This window comes from Dasypus novemcinctus, chromosome 3, assembly GCF_030445035.2.
Source record: "Dasypus novemcinctus isolate mDasNov1 chromosome 3, mDasNov1.1.hap2, whole genome shotgun sequence".
Taxonomy (NCBI): Eukaryota; Metazoa; Chordata; class Mammalia; order Cingulata; family Dasypodidae; genus Dasypus; species Dasypus novemcinctus.
This window is the reverse complement of record NC_080675.1, coordinates 91,542,818-91,554,498: the sequence shown is the minus strand read 5'-3', so window position 1 is coordinate 91,554,498 and position 11,681 is coordinate 91,542,818. Positions and strand designations below refer to the sequence as shown.

The window sequence follows — 11,681 nt, the reverse complement described above, 5'->3', positions numbered from 1 at the left end:
CTGCTGAGTCTTTGTGGCTGCCAGGGGGCAGAAGTGTAGGGCAACCTAAACCTACAACTACTCGCTCTCTCCAGGCTCCAACACCAGGAAAGACATTTTATAAGTCCTATGTTCCATCCCTCTGCCGCAGCCCAAACAGATGGGAGCGTTTCCAGAGTCGAGGGAATGCTCCCCCCGCGCCAGGCAAGCTTGTCCGTCTGAACAGCCTCCCAGTTTCTTCATATCAAATTTGCGCTCAACAACGCCTCCGTGCTCTCTTTTTCCAGCCCACACCCGCAGAGAGGGGAAATTGAGTCACTGGAAAGAGAGGCCAGAGCCACAGGGGAAGGAGCGCCGACGCCAGCCCTCAGGGCCTTCCAGATGCTGGGAGGAGGGGGAGGGCTCACCAGGAAAGTACACAAAGGCGGGGGTGAGGGGGAGGCGGCAGGCCGGGCGGGAGCCGAGCCAGACACATGGAGAAACGCTGCCCAGGATCAAAGGAAATATGACATTTGAAAAGAATGTGCGCGTCTGCTGGTGCTGGGGCGGGGGAGGACGGGGGCTGTGGGGAGCAGGGGCTGGGCCTGGAACTCGGGGTCTCTACCGCCGCCCTTCTGGATTCTGCCTCCCACCTCCCCCAGCTCTGCTTCAGCGCCCCCCTCGGGGTCTCTCCTCGTCGGGAGAAGCTGGCCGTCGGCCTCGGGTGTTCCTCGCTTTCCTTCCCCGCGTGTCTCCACTTTATTTCTGAGTGGAAGCTGGAAGAAGAATGTAACCTAAGGAGACAAGGAGACCAACCAAAAAAAAAAAAAAATCAAACCAGGCCGCCTCCCCGCCCGGCCGCGGAACATTCCTCCCTCCCCGGCCGGGCCTCTCCCTCTCTGCCCCGCCCCTCCTGCGTCGCGGCCCTGGGCTCGGAGCAGCGCCGCACGTCACTGGGGTCCCCGGGGGTTGGGGGGGTCCCCTGGGCGGGCCTGCGGGAGGACGGGAGGGGAGGGAGGAGAGCCGCCGGCCAGCCCGGCCCTCTCCCCTTCCCCCCGCTCCGCCGAGCCTGTTTCTCATTAGAGCCGCGGGCGCGGTCTCCGCCCGGCTCGCGAGTGTTTGTAAACGTCTGACCCGCGGGCTGTCGCTTAACCCTTTACGCACAGGGTGGGGCGGGGCTGGGGGCGCGGGCGCGAAGCCACAGGGTTTTAGAGCTGGGAGAGCGCCGCGGACACTTTGAGAGGTTTGAGGTAGACTGGACGCGTGGGGGAAATGGTCACCACCCCTTCTCCCTCCCACCCCAAGTCCGAGTCACGAGCCTCCTATCTTTAACTCTTTCTCTTACCACCCGGGCACCCGCCGTGCCTGCCCTTCCTGGAAACTCCACTCCTAGTCTTTCTTTCTACCCCGCCCAGGTGACAGGTGTCGGGCTCTGGGGCCCACCAGGTCGCGGGGTTCCGGGCCCTTAACAAACCTGGCCAGGATTTCCAGGAGAGCAGGAGCGGGATGCCAGCGAATCAGAGATTCATTCCAGACTACAATTTTAAGGAGGAAGGAGCAAACTTCCCGTGTAGGCTAATTAATGGTCCCTCTGGGTGGCTGGGACCAAGGGTAGCGATAAAGTCCGGCCTGGATCACCACCCATCACGGACCATGGGCCTTTTTGAACAGTTCCCTAAGACGTTACGTCTCGGACTGCTCCCGGAGGCGCCAGGACCAGCCAAAGCCCCTTCCACTTTTGGGGGAGGGGCAGACCGCGGATGGAGGGGCTGATTTGTCCCGGCCAAACCTTCCAGAAGGTCTAGTCAGGACGGCCTCGGGAGAGGGACTTGGAAAGAATGGCTTTTCCCTCCCCAGAGCAGCCTGGAGTCACTCTGCACCCCAGAGGCAGCCGGCCTAAGGCTTGGAGAGAAAGGCGGGGGAGGTGGTCCTGCTGAGCTAGTCTCTGGCTACACAAGCCTTCACAACTTCAGGAAGTGTCCTCCTTGGGCCCGCTACACCGGGGGCCCCGGAATGTGCGCCTTTAAGGCTCTCGGACCCGGGGTCCCGACTAAGTGGGGGTGGGGTGGGGTGGCTGGACTCAAGGCCGAAAATGATTGTCACAGCCGCTGGCCAATGGGCATCATTAGGGTCGTATTATGCTTGAGGGACCGTTTTCCAATTCAGTTTTTTTTTTTTTTTGAGGGGGAGGGAATGGGGAGAGGACAGAGGGAAGGAGGGTGGGGGAGGACGAGGGGCGCGTGGTTTTCCCATCTCATCCCAGGAGGAGGGGCTGGAGCATCCCGGGCAGCCAATCAGAGATAAGCTGGGGGGGGCCCGCTTTGAAGAAGTTTGGGGGAAAAAAGTTTGGAAAAGTTTCTATAATAACGAGGGGGCGTCCGGAGGGAGGCGGCAGCGGCCGAGGAGGGGGCGTCTCAGAAAGGGAGGGAGGGAGCCGCGGGTGAAGAACCAGCGGCCTCCTGAGTTCCCCCCTCCCGCCCAGGCCGGGACCTGGGGGCTCTGGCCGGATCCATGGGGGCAGCAAGCTGCGAGGATGAGGAGCTGGAATTTAAGCTGGTGTTCGGGGAGGAAAAGGAGACCCCACCGCTGGGCGCAGGGGGGTCGGGGGAAGGTTAGTGCGGGACTGGGAAGGGGTCTTGGGGTCAGTGAGAGACGGGTCCGGGGATCCTGCGTTTGGGGAATTTAGGGCAGCGAACTTGGGGTGGAGGATGAGGGGGATCAGAGGTTGAGGGGAGCCGGTGGGGAGTGTCTGGGGTCCGCGGAGATGAGGCTGGGGGCCCGGGCACCACTTTCTCCTTTTTAGGTCGTGACTTGCGTGGGGGTGGGGGTGCCTCTGGCTGCGCGCCGCCTCCCGGCGGGGCTGACTGTCACTGGGATGGGGGGCGGGCAGGAACCGCGGCCCCGAGAGTCCGGACGCCGCGGGGAGAAGGGGAGGTCCAGCTCTGGAACTTGTACCTGGTGGACCGAGTCCTGGGCCGGTAGACGGGACTTCCTGGGCTGGGGGCGCTTTCAGGCCGTGGTGGGGCGCCCCTCCCCTCCCCCCCCTCCCTGTCTGGCCGCAATAAGAGGCAGATGGCAGGGACTGAGCCGGGGGCGGTGGCCGACGCTCGCACGGAATCCGCGGCCCCCGCCCCCCCTCCCCGGTTCCCCTCCGCCTGGGCCCGGATTGGGGGGAGCGAGGGAGGAGCCACCTCGTCTCCGTCACCACAGCCCTAGCGCCCCCCACCCCCCTCCTGGCCAAGGTTGCGATGGCAACTGGGGCTCCTGCCAATGCCTTTTGGGGGTTTGGGAACCGCTGCTAATTGGGTTCATGTGTGAGTCGACCCCAGCCCAGCCCAACACCTCCGTAAACACGCCCCCAGGCCCAGCTCCCGCCCCTCTAGACCCACCTCCCTCACCTTAGGGCCCGCCCCCTACGGTACCCCAAGTCCCGGGCCGGGGTCTGCGAATGGAAAAGTTCTGGCACTCCTGGATCTATTTCCTCCACACCCCGAGGCTCAACTTTGCTTTTGTCTTGGTGGCTCTGAAGGGCTCCTCAGAAACACCTCCTTGCTGAAGCGGGGAGTGTATGGCAGGACTTGGGGAACTGGCCACTTAAGGAGGCTAGACACCTCACCTGCTCCTCTCTCTCTCCCCATCTCTTGTGGAATCCCTCCCTCTGCTCCCCCCCCCCCCCCCCCCATTTTTCCCACTTTCACAGAACTGGACTCAGAGGATGCCCCACCATGCTGCCGTCTGGCCCTGGGGGAGCCCCCTCCCTATGGCGCTGCTCCCATTGGCATTCCCCGGCCTCCACCCCCTCGGCCTGGCATGCATTCGCCACCGCCGCGCCCGGCCCCCTCACCTGGCACCTGGGAGAGCCAACCCGCCCGGTCGGTGAGACTGGGGGGGCCGGGCGGCGCCTCCGCGGGAACTGTGGGCGGCCGGGTTTTCGAGTGCCCCAGCATCCGCATCACCTCCATCTCTCCCACATCCGACCTGCCGGCTCCATTGGAGGACAACCCCGATGCCTGGGGGGACGGCTCTCCCCGAGATTACCCCCCGCCAGAAAGCTTTGGGGGCTACCGAGAGGTTGGGGGTCAGGGCGGGGGCCCTTTCTTCAGCCCGAGTCCGGGTAGCAGCAGTTTGTCCTCGTGGAGCTTCTTTTCCGATGCTTCGGACGAGGCAGCTCTATATGCAGCCTGCGACGAGGTGGAGTCAGAGTTAAACGAGGCGGCCTCCCGCTTTGGCCTGGGTTCCCCGCTGCCCTCGCCCCGGGCCTCTCCTAGGCCGTGGACCCCTGAGGACTCTTGGAGCCTGTACGGTCCAAGCCCAGGAACCCGGGGGCCGGAGGAGAGCTGGCTGCTCCTCAGCGCTCCTGGGCCAACTCCGGCCTCCCCCCGACCCGCCTCGCCGTGTGGCAAAAGGCGCTATTCCAGCTCGGGAACCCCATCTTCAGCCTCCCCAGCTCTGTCCCGCCGCGGCAGCCTGGGGGAGGAGGGGCCTGAGCCACCCCCACCACCCCCGTTGCCTCCGGCAAGGGACCCTGGCTCACCTGGCCCTTTTGACTATGGGGGCGCCCCACCGGCTGAGAGCATCCCCCAGAAGACCCGACGGACTTCCAGCGAGCAGGCGGTGGCCTTAGCTCGGCCAGAGGAGCCTGCCCCATGCAATGGGAAGCTGTCCTCGGGATCGGAGGATGCTGTGGCTCCTCCCACGGGGCCCCGGAAGGAGGTGGCCGGAATGGACTACCTGGCAGTGCCCTCCCCACTTGCTTGGTCCAAGGCCCGCATTGGGGGACACAGCCCCATCTTCAGGTGAGGATCATGCCTGGCAGCATCGCTCTCTCCAGCCACCCCTTGGGAGAGCAGGAGGGTAAAGGAATGAATGGATCTGACGAAAGGCCCTGTGTCCTCCTCATTTCACAAGAGAATCTGGAACCAGAGTGGCAGCTGCCACCTGCTGTATTTCAGAGAGAATTAGAAAACCGTGCCCTGTCAGGGATAGACGATTTGCAAATTGACAAGCACTCCCTAGGGACCAATTAGACTTGCAAATATATGCTATTTTATTCAAATTAGCAGCTCTACTTTCAAAGCTGCTAGGTCAGGCCCTAGGAACTTGGGTTGGGTGTGGAGAACGGGGGCTCTCTGCAACGGAGTGAATGCAAGGCCGGCACCTGTCTAGAGAGCTGGAGGGGAAGTGGAAGGCTGCAATCCAGTCCATGCTCCACGCCCAGCTCCACACCCACCTAGAGCCGGGACAACCTGAAGGATTGGCACCTTTATCTAATTGTACTCTTAGAACTCTATTAAAACAAGCAGTTCTACCTCTTCCCCTCACAGAACACCCTTGCTCATTTCAATAATCCTAACCTTTGAGATATTAGGCTGAGCTGGTTCCATCCAGAAAAGTTTCCTGTAGAAAGAAACCTTAACCCGGTTCCCCGGGGTCTCCCCTAGGGTAGCGTTTCCTCTATGTTGCCACTATTGATACTTGGCTCAGGATAATTCTTTGTTCCATAGGACTGTCCAGGGCATTGAAGATTTTTAGCAGCACCCCTGGCCTCTAAGATGCTAGCAGCATTCCCTCCCTCAGTGGTCACTGGAAAAGATGTCTCCAGGCACTGTCAAAGATCATCTGGGGGCCCAAATCACCATTTCTCTAAGATACTTCGGAGCTTAATATGGGAACTCTACCTATCCAGCCCCAACTAGTGGGAAGGGCTCTGGCCTCTGAGAACAGGCTCAGGCCTAGGCTCTGTCCCCAGCTGCTCACTTGGCCCTTTCAATTATGTAAAATGAAGGGATTCATTTCTGAGGCCTTTTCTGAGCTGCAGTAGTGCTTCTTTACCTCACTCTTCCCGTTCAGAACTAGAGGATTAGATTGGGCTTGAGGTCTCTGTATCCAGGTAAAACCCACTTCCTCCTCTCCCTGAGCTCTGGGTTCAGTTGTCCTCTTCCACGCCTCACCTCAAGGGGCCCTGTGGAACCTGTCTCCTATCTCCCCTACCTTCTGAGTTTTTGGAGTTCCTTATTTCTGTTCTGACTCTCCTTTTCCTCCTATGCCCACACCCCCTCCTCCCTCATAACCCAGGAACTGGGACAAAGGGCTGCCCAGACCGGGGTCTGAGGGTGCAGGTGGTCAGTGCTCTTCTCTCCCACCCAGGACCTCTGCCCTACCCCCACTGGACTGGCCTTTGCCCAGCCAGTATGAGCAGCTGGAGCTGAGGATAGAAGTGCAGCCTAGAGCCCACCACCGGGCCCACTATGAGACAGAGGGCAGCCGAGGAGCTGTCAAAGCAGCCCCTGGGGGTCACCCCGTGGTCAAGGTAAGGGGCACAGGGTAGGCCTGATATGCTTTCTCCTCTCCTAACCCAGATCCCCGCAGCCAGGCTCCAGCTGTGCAGACCCATGGCACTGCCCTTTCCCACACTCCCTCTCAGCTCTGACCCTGCAGGCCGCCTGGGGGAGGGGCTGGAGTTGGGGAAGGAGGGATGCGCTTCTAGAACCCGGATATACTTTCTACTCCTCTGTTCTTCCACCCCCACTCAACTCATCCCCTGGGACACCAGCTTCATGTCTCCTCTGGAAAATGGTGGCGTGCCAGATGTGGGGGAGGGGGTAGGCTCAGGCCAGAGGTCACTGGGAATTAGGCTGTCCCTAAGTTGAATTCTTAGAGTTCTTCTCCCTCCCCCCAGCCCAGTTTGGGCCTTTTTCCAAGAATAAGCACTATGAACTCCAGGCCACATTTTCTCTAGAACTGGCCGCCAGTTCCTCCAGGGAATCCCTTTCAGGATATCCTTTATCATTCACCATCCCTATGCCCTAGTGGGCTGAATATCCAGGAATGGAGGAAAGATGAGACAGTGGGGCTTTCAGTTGGGTGGCCTCTGTCTCCCTCTGCCAGCTCCTGGGCTACAGTGAGAAGCCACTAACCCTACAGATGTTCATCGGCACTGCAGATGAAAGGAACTTGCGGCCTCATGCCTTCTACCAAGTGCACCGCATCACAGGCAAGATGGTGGCCACGGCCAGCTATGAAGCTGTAGTCAGTGGTACCAAGGTGTTGGAGATGACCCTGCTCCCTGAGAACAACATGGCGGCCAAGTAAGTCCCCATTCAACTTCCCCTAAGCCTGCAGGCTTTAGGGCCAGCTTTTTCCATTGGGCCTAGACTAGGCCCACTTCTTCCTCTTCCCAGAAGAGCTAGACATCATCCCTAAGAGCTGGGTTCAGGCCTTCTTTCCATCTGGAAGAGAACTTTTGGAGCTACAGAGCATTCTGAGAGGCCATCCCTGGGTTAGAAGGTAGCCCTCTTAGGCTCCCATAGAGAGTCATTCAGGGCTTTAGAGGGAGAGTGGGGGCTTCCCTCTTTGGAGGTGTCACCACTCTGGCTTCAGCTAGGAGGGCTTGCCATCCATTCTTTGCCTTCAGCATCGACTGTGCTGGAATCCTGAAGCTTCGGAATTCAGACATTGAGCTGCGGAAGGGTGAGACGGACATTGGACGCAAGAACACACGTGTTCGACTGGTGTTCCGGGTCCACGTGCCCCAGGGCGGTGGGAAGGTCGTCTCAGTGCAGGCAGCATCAGTGCCCATCGAGTGCTGTGAGCAAAGAGGCTCTGTGCCATCTCTCTCATGACTCTCTTGTCTGTTTGCCCATCTCCTCTACACTGTGTCCTGAGCATGTCGGTCCTGAGTAGCCCTGTGGAGGACTCAGATCTTCTCCTGACGCAGGCTGTCTCTGATCCCTGGGTGGGCCCTGTGCACGTGTCTGGGTAACTCCCTGGTCTATTCTTTTGCCTCTCTCTCTGCCTCAGGAATGGCCTCTTACATGGCCTGTGTGACCCAGCTACACTGGCCGGTTTACCTGTCTGTCTGCCCTGGGGAGGCCTTCCCCCAGGGCCCTGTGGCAGTTATTCTTAGAGGGGTGGGGGCAGAGGTGGTTTCCCCTGACTCCCAGCCCAGCCAGGCCTCTTCTCTGCACTGCTCTGCAGCCCAGCGCTCAGCCCAGGAACTGCCCCAGGTGGAGGCCTACAGCCCCAGTGCCTGCTCCGTCAGAGGAGGCGAGGATCTAGTGCTGACCGGCTCCAACTTCCTGCCCGACTCCAAGGTGGTGTTCATTGAGAGGGGTCCTGGTGAGTACCCACTGGGGAGGGGAGGGGAGGCAGGCAGAGTTGGGGCCTGGCAGGTGGGAGATCTCTGGCACTGCCACTAAACTAGCTAGTTGAGCCTCAGTTTCTCCATCTGTAAAATGGGAGAGATTAACTTCCCTTCCTGTTGTACTGTCGGCTTGCCACAGGGAGATGTGTTTGGAAACTATCTAAAAGGCTGAGAATGCTGACCAAATGTAAGGCAGGCATGTTCTATTTATTAAAGAGGAGTCAGCTTGGAGATTATTTACCCCCATGTGGGTAGGGTATAAGAGTAGAGAAGAAGAGGTGACTCACCCTTGCAGCCCTACCCTGAGCCCCCTCATCCTGAGCTGTGGTAGCACAGGACCTGTGCCCAGCTATGAGGTGCCCAGGATGAAGCTGCAGGGGTGGAGAAGGGGAAGACTGAAGCCTCTGGGTACACCCACCCACTTGAGGCTTTTGCCCTTCTGCCCAGCCCTGCCTCTCAAGAGCCCCAGCTCTTCAACCCAAATTTAGCACCTTGGCCCCATTTCAAGGAACTCTTAGAGGTTCCAGATTGTGAGAAGACTGGGGGCAGTGGGGGGGGCTCATTGCCTTCCTTCAAGTCAGGACCCTTTCTTACCCTTGATCTTCCTCCCAGCACTATCATGGGAGGCGATGTTTGGAATGAGGTTTGGATGAGTTGCTTCTCCCTTACTCCCTCTGGTCTTTGGGCTGGCCCTGCCATTTCTCATGTTCTCAGTTTACTGCTCTGGACTCTGGGGCAGTTTAAAACTTGGTCTTTTCCATTTACCTGAGTAAATACAAGTGGGCTCTTCTGTGTGCAAGGCTCCTAGGGGCCTTCTGATTTTGGCATTGGTTCTGGCAGGAGGGGAAATGGCAGGGGACTGGGGCAGGGACCTTCGAGGTGGGCTGGAGCTCTCTGTTTCCCCTGCACAGATGGAAAGCTGCAATGGGAGGAAGAAGCCACGGTGAACCGGCTGCAGAGCAATGAGGTACCAGTGTCACTAGGGTGCCCACTCTGGGGGATGGGGTGGGAGAAGTCAGGAAATTCTCAACTAGATCCCCTTGCCCATGGGAGTGGACTCCAGAAGCTACCTATTCTTTTCTGGAGGAGGCTTCCTGGCCATCTCTAGGGAATGAACTTTGCTCCTTGGCAAATGGAAAAGGCCAGGAGGTAGAGTCTGGGTCCTTGGGAAGGCCGAACTGGTGCTTGATTCCTGAGGGCTGCTCCCTGCCTCATCCTCTGCTCTTCCCCAGGTGACGCTGAGCCTGACCATCCCTGAGTACAGCAACAAGCGGGTGTCGAGGCCAGTCCAGGTCTACTTTTATGTCTCCAATGGGCGGAGGAAGCGCAGTCCTACTCAGAGTTTCAAGTTCCTGCCTGGTGCGCTCTAGGGCAGCCCATGGCAGGGGTATGGGAATACGGGGAGCTGAGGCAGGGTCAGAGGGAGCAGTGACTCCATTGTGAGGGGCCAAGGGATGGATGAAATCTGGGGGTGGATGGGAGGTGGCTGGAAGGTGTGCAGTGGGGAAACGGCCAGACCTCTCACCTGCATGTCCTTCTGCTTCCCCATCTACCCAGTGGTCTTCAAGGAGGAGCCTCTGTCAGACGCATCTCTCCGGGGCTTCCCTTCAGCATCAGACCCCCTCTTTGGCACTGACATGGACTTCTCACCACCCAGGCCCCCTTACCCCTCCTATCCCCACGAAGACCCTGCTTACGAAACGCCTTACCTGTCAGAAGGCTTCAGTTATGGCACGCCCCCTCTGTATCCCCAAACGGGGCCCCCACCAGCCTACAGACCTGGCCTGCGGATGTTCCCTGAGACTGGGGGGACCGCAGGTGGTGCCCACCCACCTCCAGTCTCCTTCCTTCCCCGCCCCTTCCCTAGTGACCCCTATGGAGGACGGGGCTCCCCTTTTCCCCTGGGGCTGCCATTCCCTCCTCCAGCCCCCTTTCGTCCCCCACTACCTTCATCACCTCCTCTCGAAGGCCCCTTCCCTCCCCAGAGCGGTGTTCATCCCCCACCTGCCGAGGGATACAATGAGGTAGGGCCAGGCTACGGCCCTGGGGAGGGGGCTCCGGAGCAGGAGAAATCCAGGGGTGGCTACAGCAGCGGCTTCCGAGACAGTGTCCCTATCCAGGGTATCACGCTGGAGGAAGGTGGGTGTGGGACTGGGGGCTGCGAGTGAGGATGTGAGTGTGTCTGAGAGATTGCTCTGCATGTCTATCGAGCGGGTTCTTAGATTGGGCATCCTTGGTCCCTGAGGGCCAGTTGCAGGGTCCCAGGAGGCGTGTTCTTAGTGCTGTGGCTATCTGCAACCAGTTAACTTAACTGAAGGACGCATGGAGTACCTGCCACAGCTGCGATCCTGCCCATGCTACAGATCACAAGATCTCAGCACTAGGAGTGCTTTCAAGATCATTTCATTTTGCTCCCTCAATTTTCAGATTCAGGCCCTGAGTTTCAGAAAGGGGCAATGGCTTGCTGGAGTCCTAGTTAGGCACCTCTGGCCTGGCCTCAGCAGTCCCCAAATGTAGTGACAGTGGTAGGATTCTGCCTCTCCTTCCTCCCACTGGCTACACCCACCTCTGGCCCTGCCGACACCGACTGCCCTGACATTATAGGTCAAATCAGCAAGAAGGAGCTGGGGAGGGGGGGTTAGGAGTCCACGTGGAAGGAGTTGGGCAACATTTGATCAGGAGCAGATGTCAAGACATGATGGGAAAACTGAGGCCCAGTGGAAGAGAAGCCAGTGGAGGAGGGGCCTAGAGGCATCCTAGATGGAGGCCTGCCTGGAATGGATTGGAAGTCTCTGAAAGAGGAGGGGACCCACCCCTAGCCCAGTCTTTCAACTGCCCCTCCTTTGCAGTGAGTGAGATCATTGGCCGAGACCTGAGTGGCTTTCCTGCGCCTCCTGGAGAAGAGCCTCCTGCCTGAATCATCGCCTGGCAACGCCAGCCCCTGGCCCCTACCCTGCCTACTTCCCATTTTTCCTGGGGGGGGGGGGGTGGTTCCAGAAATCTGGGGCCAACTCTGGTTCCTCTTTCTCCGGCTTTGCCACCCCACCCCAACTATTCTTCCCCTCCCCCGAGCCGAGGTGTTTCCCCCCCACCCCCAGCCTGGTGCTGCCTAGGAAGGTTGGGGGAGGGGAAATGTGGAGGACTGGGGGGTGGTGGAAAAGAGCCTGGGTGGGAAGGACCGAGGGGAGCCAAGTGTAGACTCTGTACTGGCTACAGGCTGGGAGGTTGGGCTCGGAGGATGGGTAATAAACGCTCACTGATCAGTGCTTCAGGCTCCTGAGCTCTTTGGAGAGAGGGTGGGGCAGGTTACTGGAGACTGGGGACATCGTATCCCAAAATACTTCTCGGTGGAAGGGGACTAGGGAATGTGCCTAGGGGCACTGGGAGCTCCTCACTGATGCTCCCTGAAGGCCAATGGGGACCAGAGCTTGACTAAAGCCTCCATTCTCTCCTCCCTGGGGAGTCACATTCCTTTAGGAGCTTGGGGATGGAGTCCTGGAATCTGTTTTTTTCAAGTTCCTTTCTCTCCCCACTGCCCAGATGATTCTGTTTCATAGCCAAGGTCAGTAAACACTATTCT

General features: G+C 59.3%; 1 protein-coding gene and 1 long non-coding RNA gene across 3 annotated transcripts; one reads left to right on the top strand and one right to left on the bottom strand.

Moving 5' to 3' along the window:
- Nucleotides 1–324: 324 nt before the first annotated feature.
- LOC139438682 (uncharacterized) lies at nt 325–1,497 on the bottom strand. Its single transcript, XR_011648384.1, has 2 exons — nt 1,433–1,497; nt 325–752 (listed from the first exon to the last, which is right to left on the bottom strand). It is a non-coding gene; the product is annotated as an uncharacterized lncRNA (long non-coding RNA).
- An 844-nt stretch (nt 1,498–2,341) lies between these two features.
- Nucleotides 2,342–11,367, top strand: NFATC4 (nuclear factor of activated T cells 4). 2 transcript variants are annotated; one of them, XM_004462542.5, is made up of 10 exons: nt 2,342–2,569; nt 3,659–4,754; nt 6,106–6,268; nt 6,847–7,046; nt 7,373–7,545; nt 7,936–8,076; nt 9,013–9,068; nt 9,334–9,460; nt 9,659–10,240; nt 10,951–11,367. In XM_004462542.5, exons 1-10 carry the CDS (start codon nt 2,470–2,472, stop codon nt 11,016–11,018), a joined length of 2,706 nt encoding a protein of 901 aa, XP_004462599.1. In that variant the 5' UTR covers nt 2,342–2,469; the 3' UTR covers nt 11,019–11,367. The 2 variants fall into 2 exon arrangements, with proteins under 2 accessions (XP_004462599.1, XP_058149634.1); XM_058293651.2 differs by lacking the exon at nt 2,342–2,569 and adding an exon at nt 2,811–2,936 and having other exon boundaries at nt 10,951–11,143.
- Nucleotides 11,368–11,681: the final 314 nt, after the last annotated feature.

Coding starts and splice junctions, on each gene's coding strand:
- NFATC4 (XM_058293651.2), top strand. CDS start 2,834: ATGGGGGGCGGGCAGGAACCGCGGCCCCGAGAGTCCGGACGCCGCGGG. Junction 7,047..7,372: donor GAGAACAACATGGCGGCCAA/GTAAGTCCCCAT, acceptor CTTTGCCTTCAG/CATCGACTGTGCTGGAATCC. Junction 10,241..10,950: donor GGGTATCACGCTGGAGGAAG/GTGGGTGTGGGA, acceptor CCTCCTTTGCAG/TGAGTGAGATCATTGGCCGA.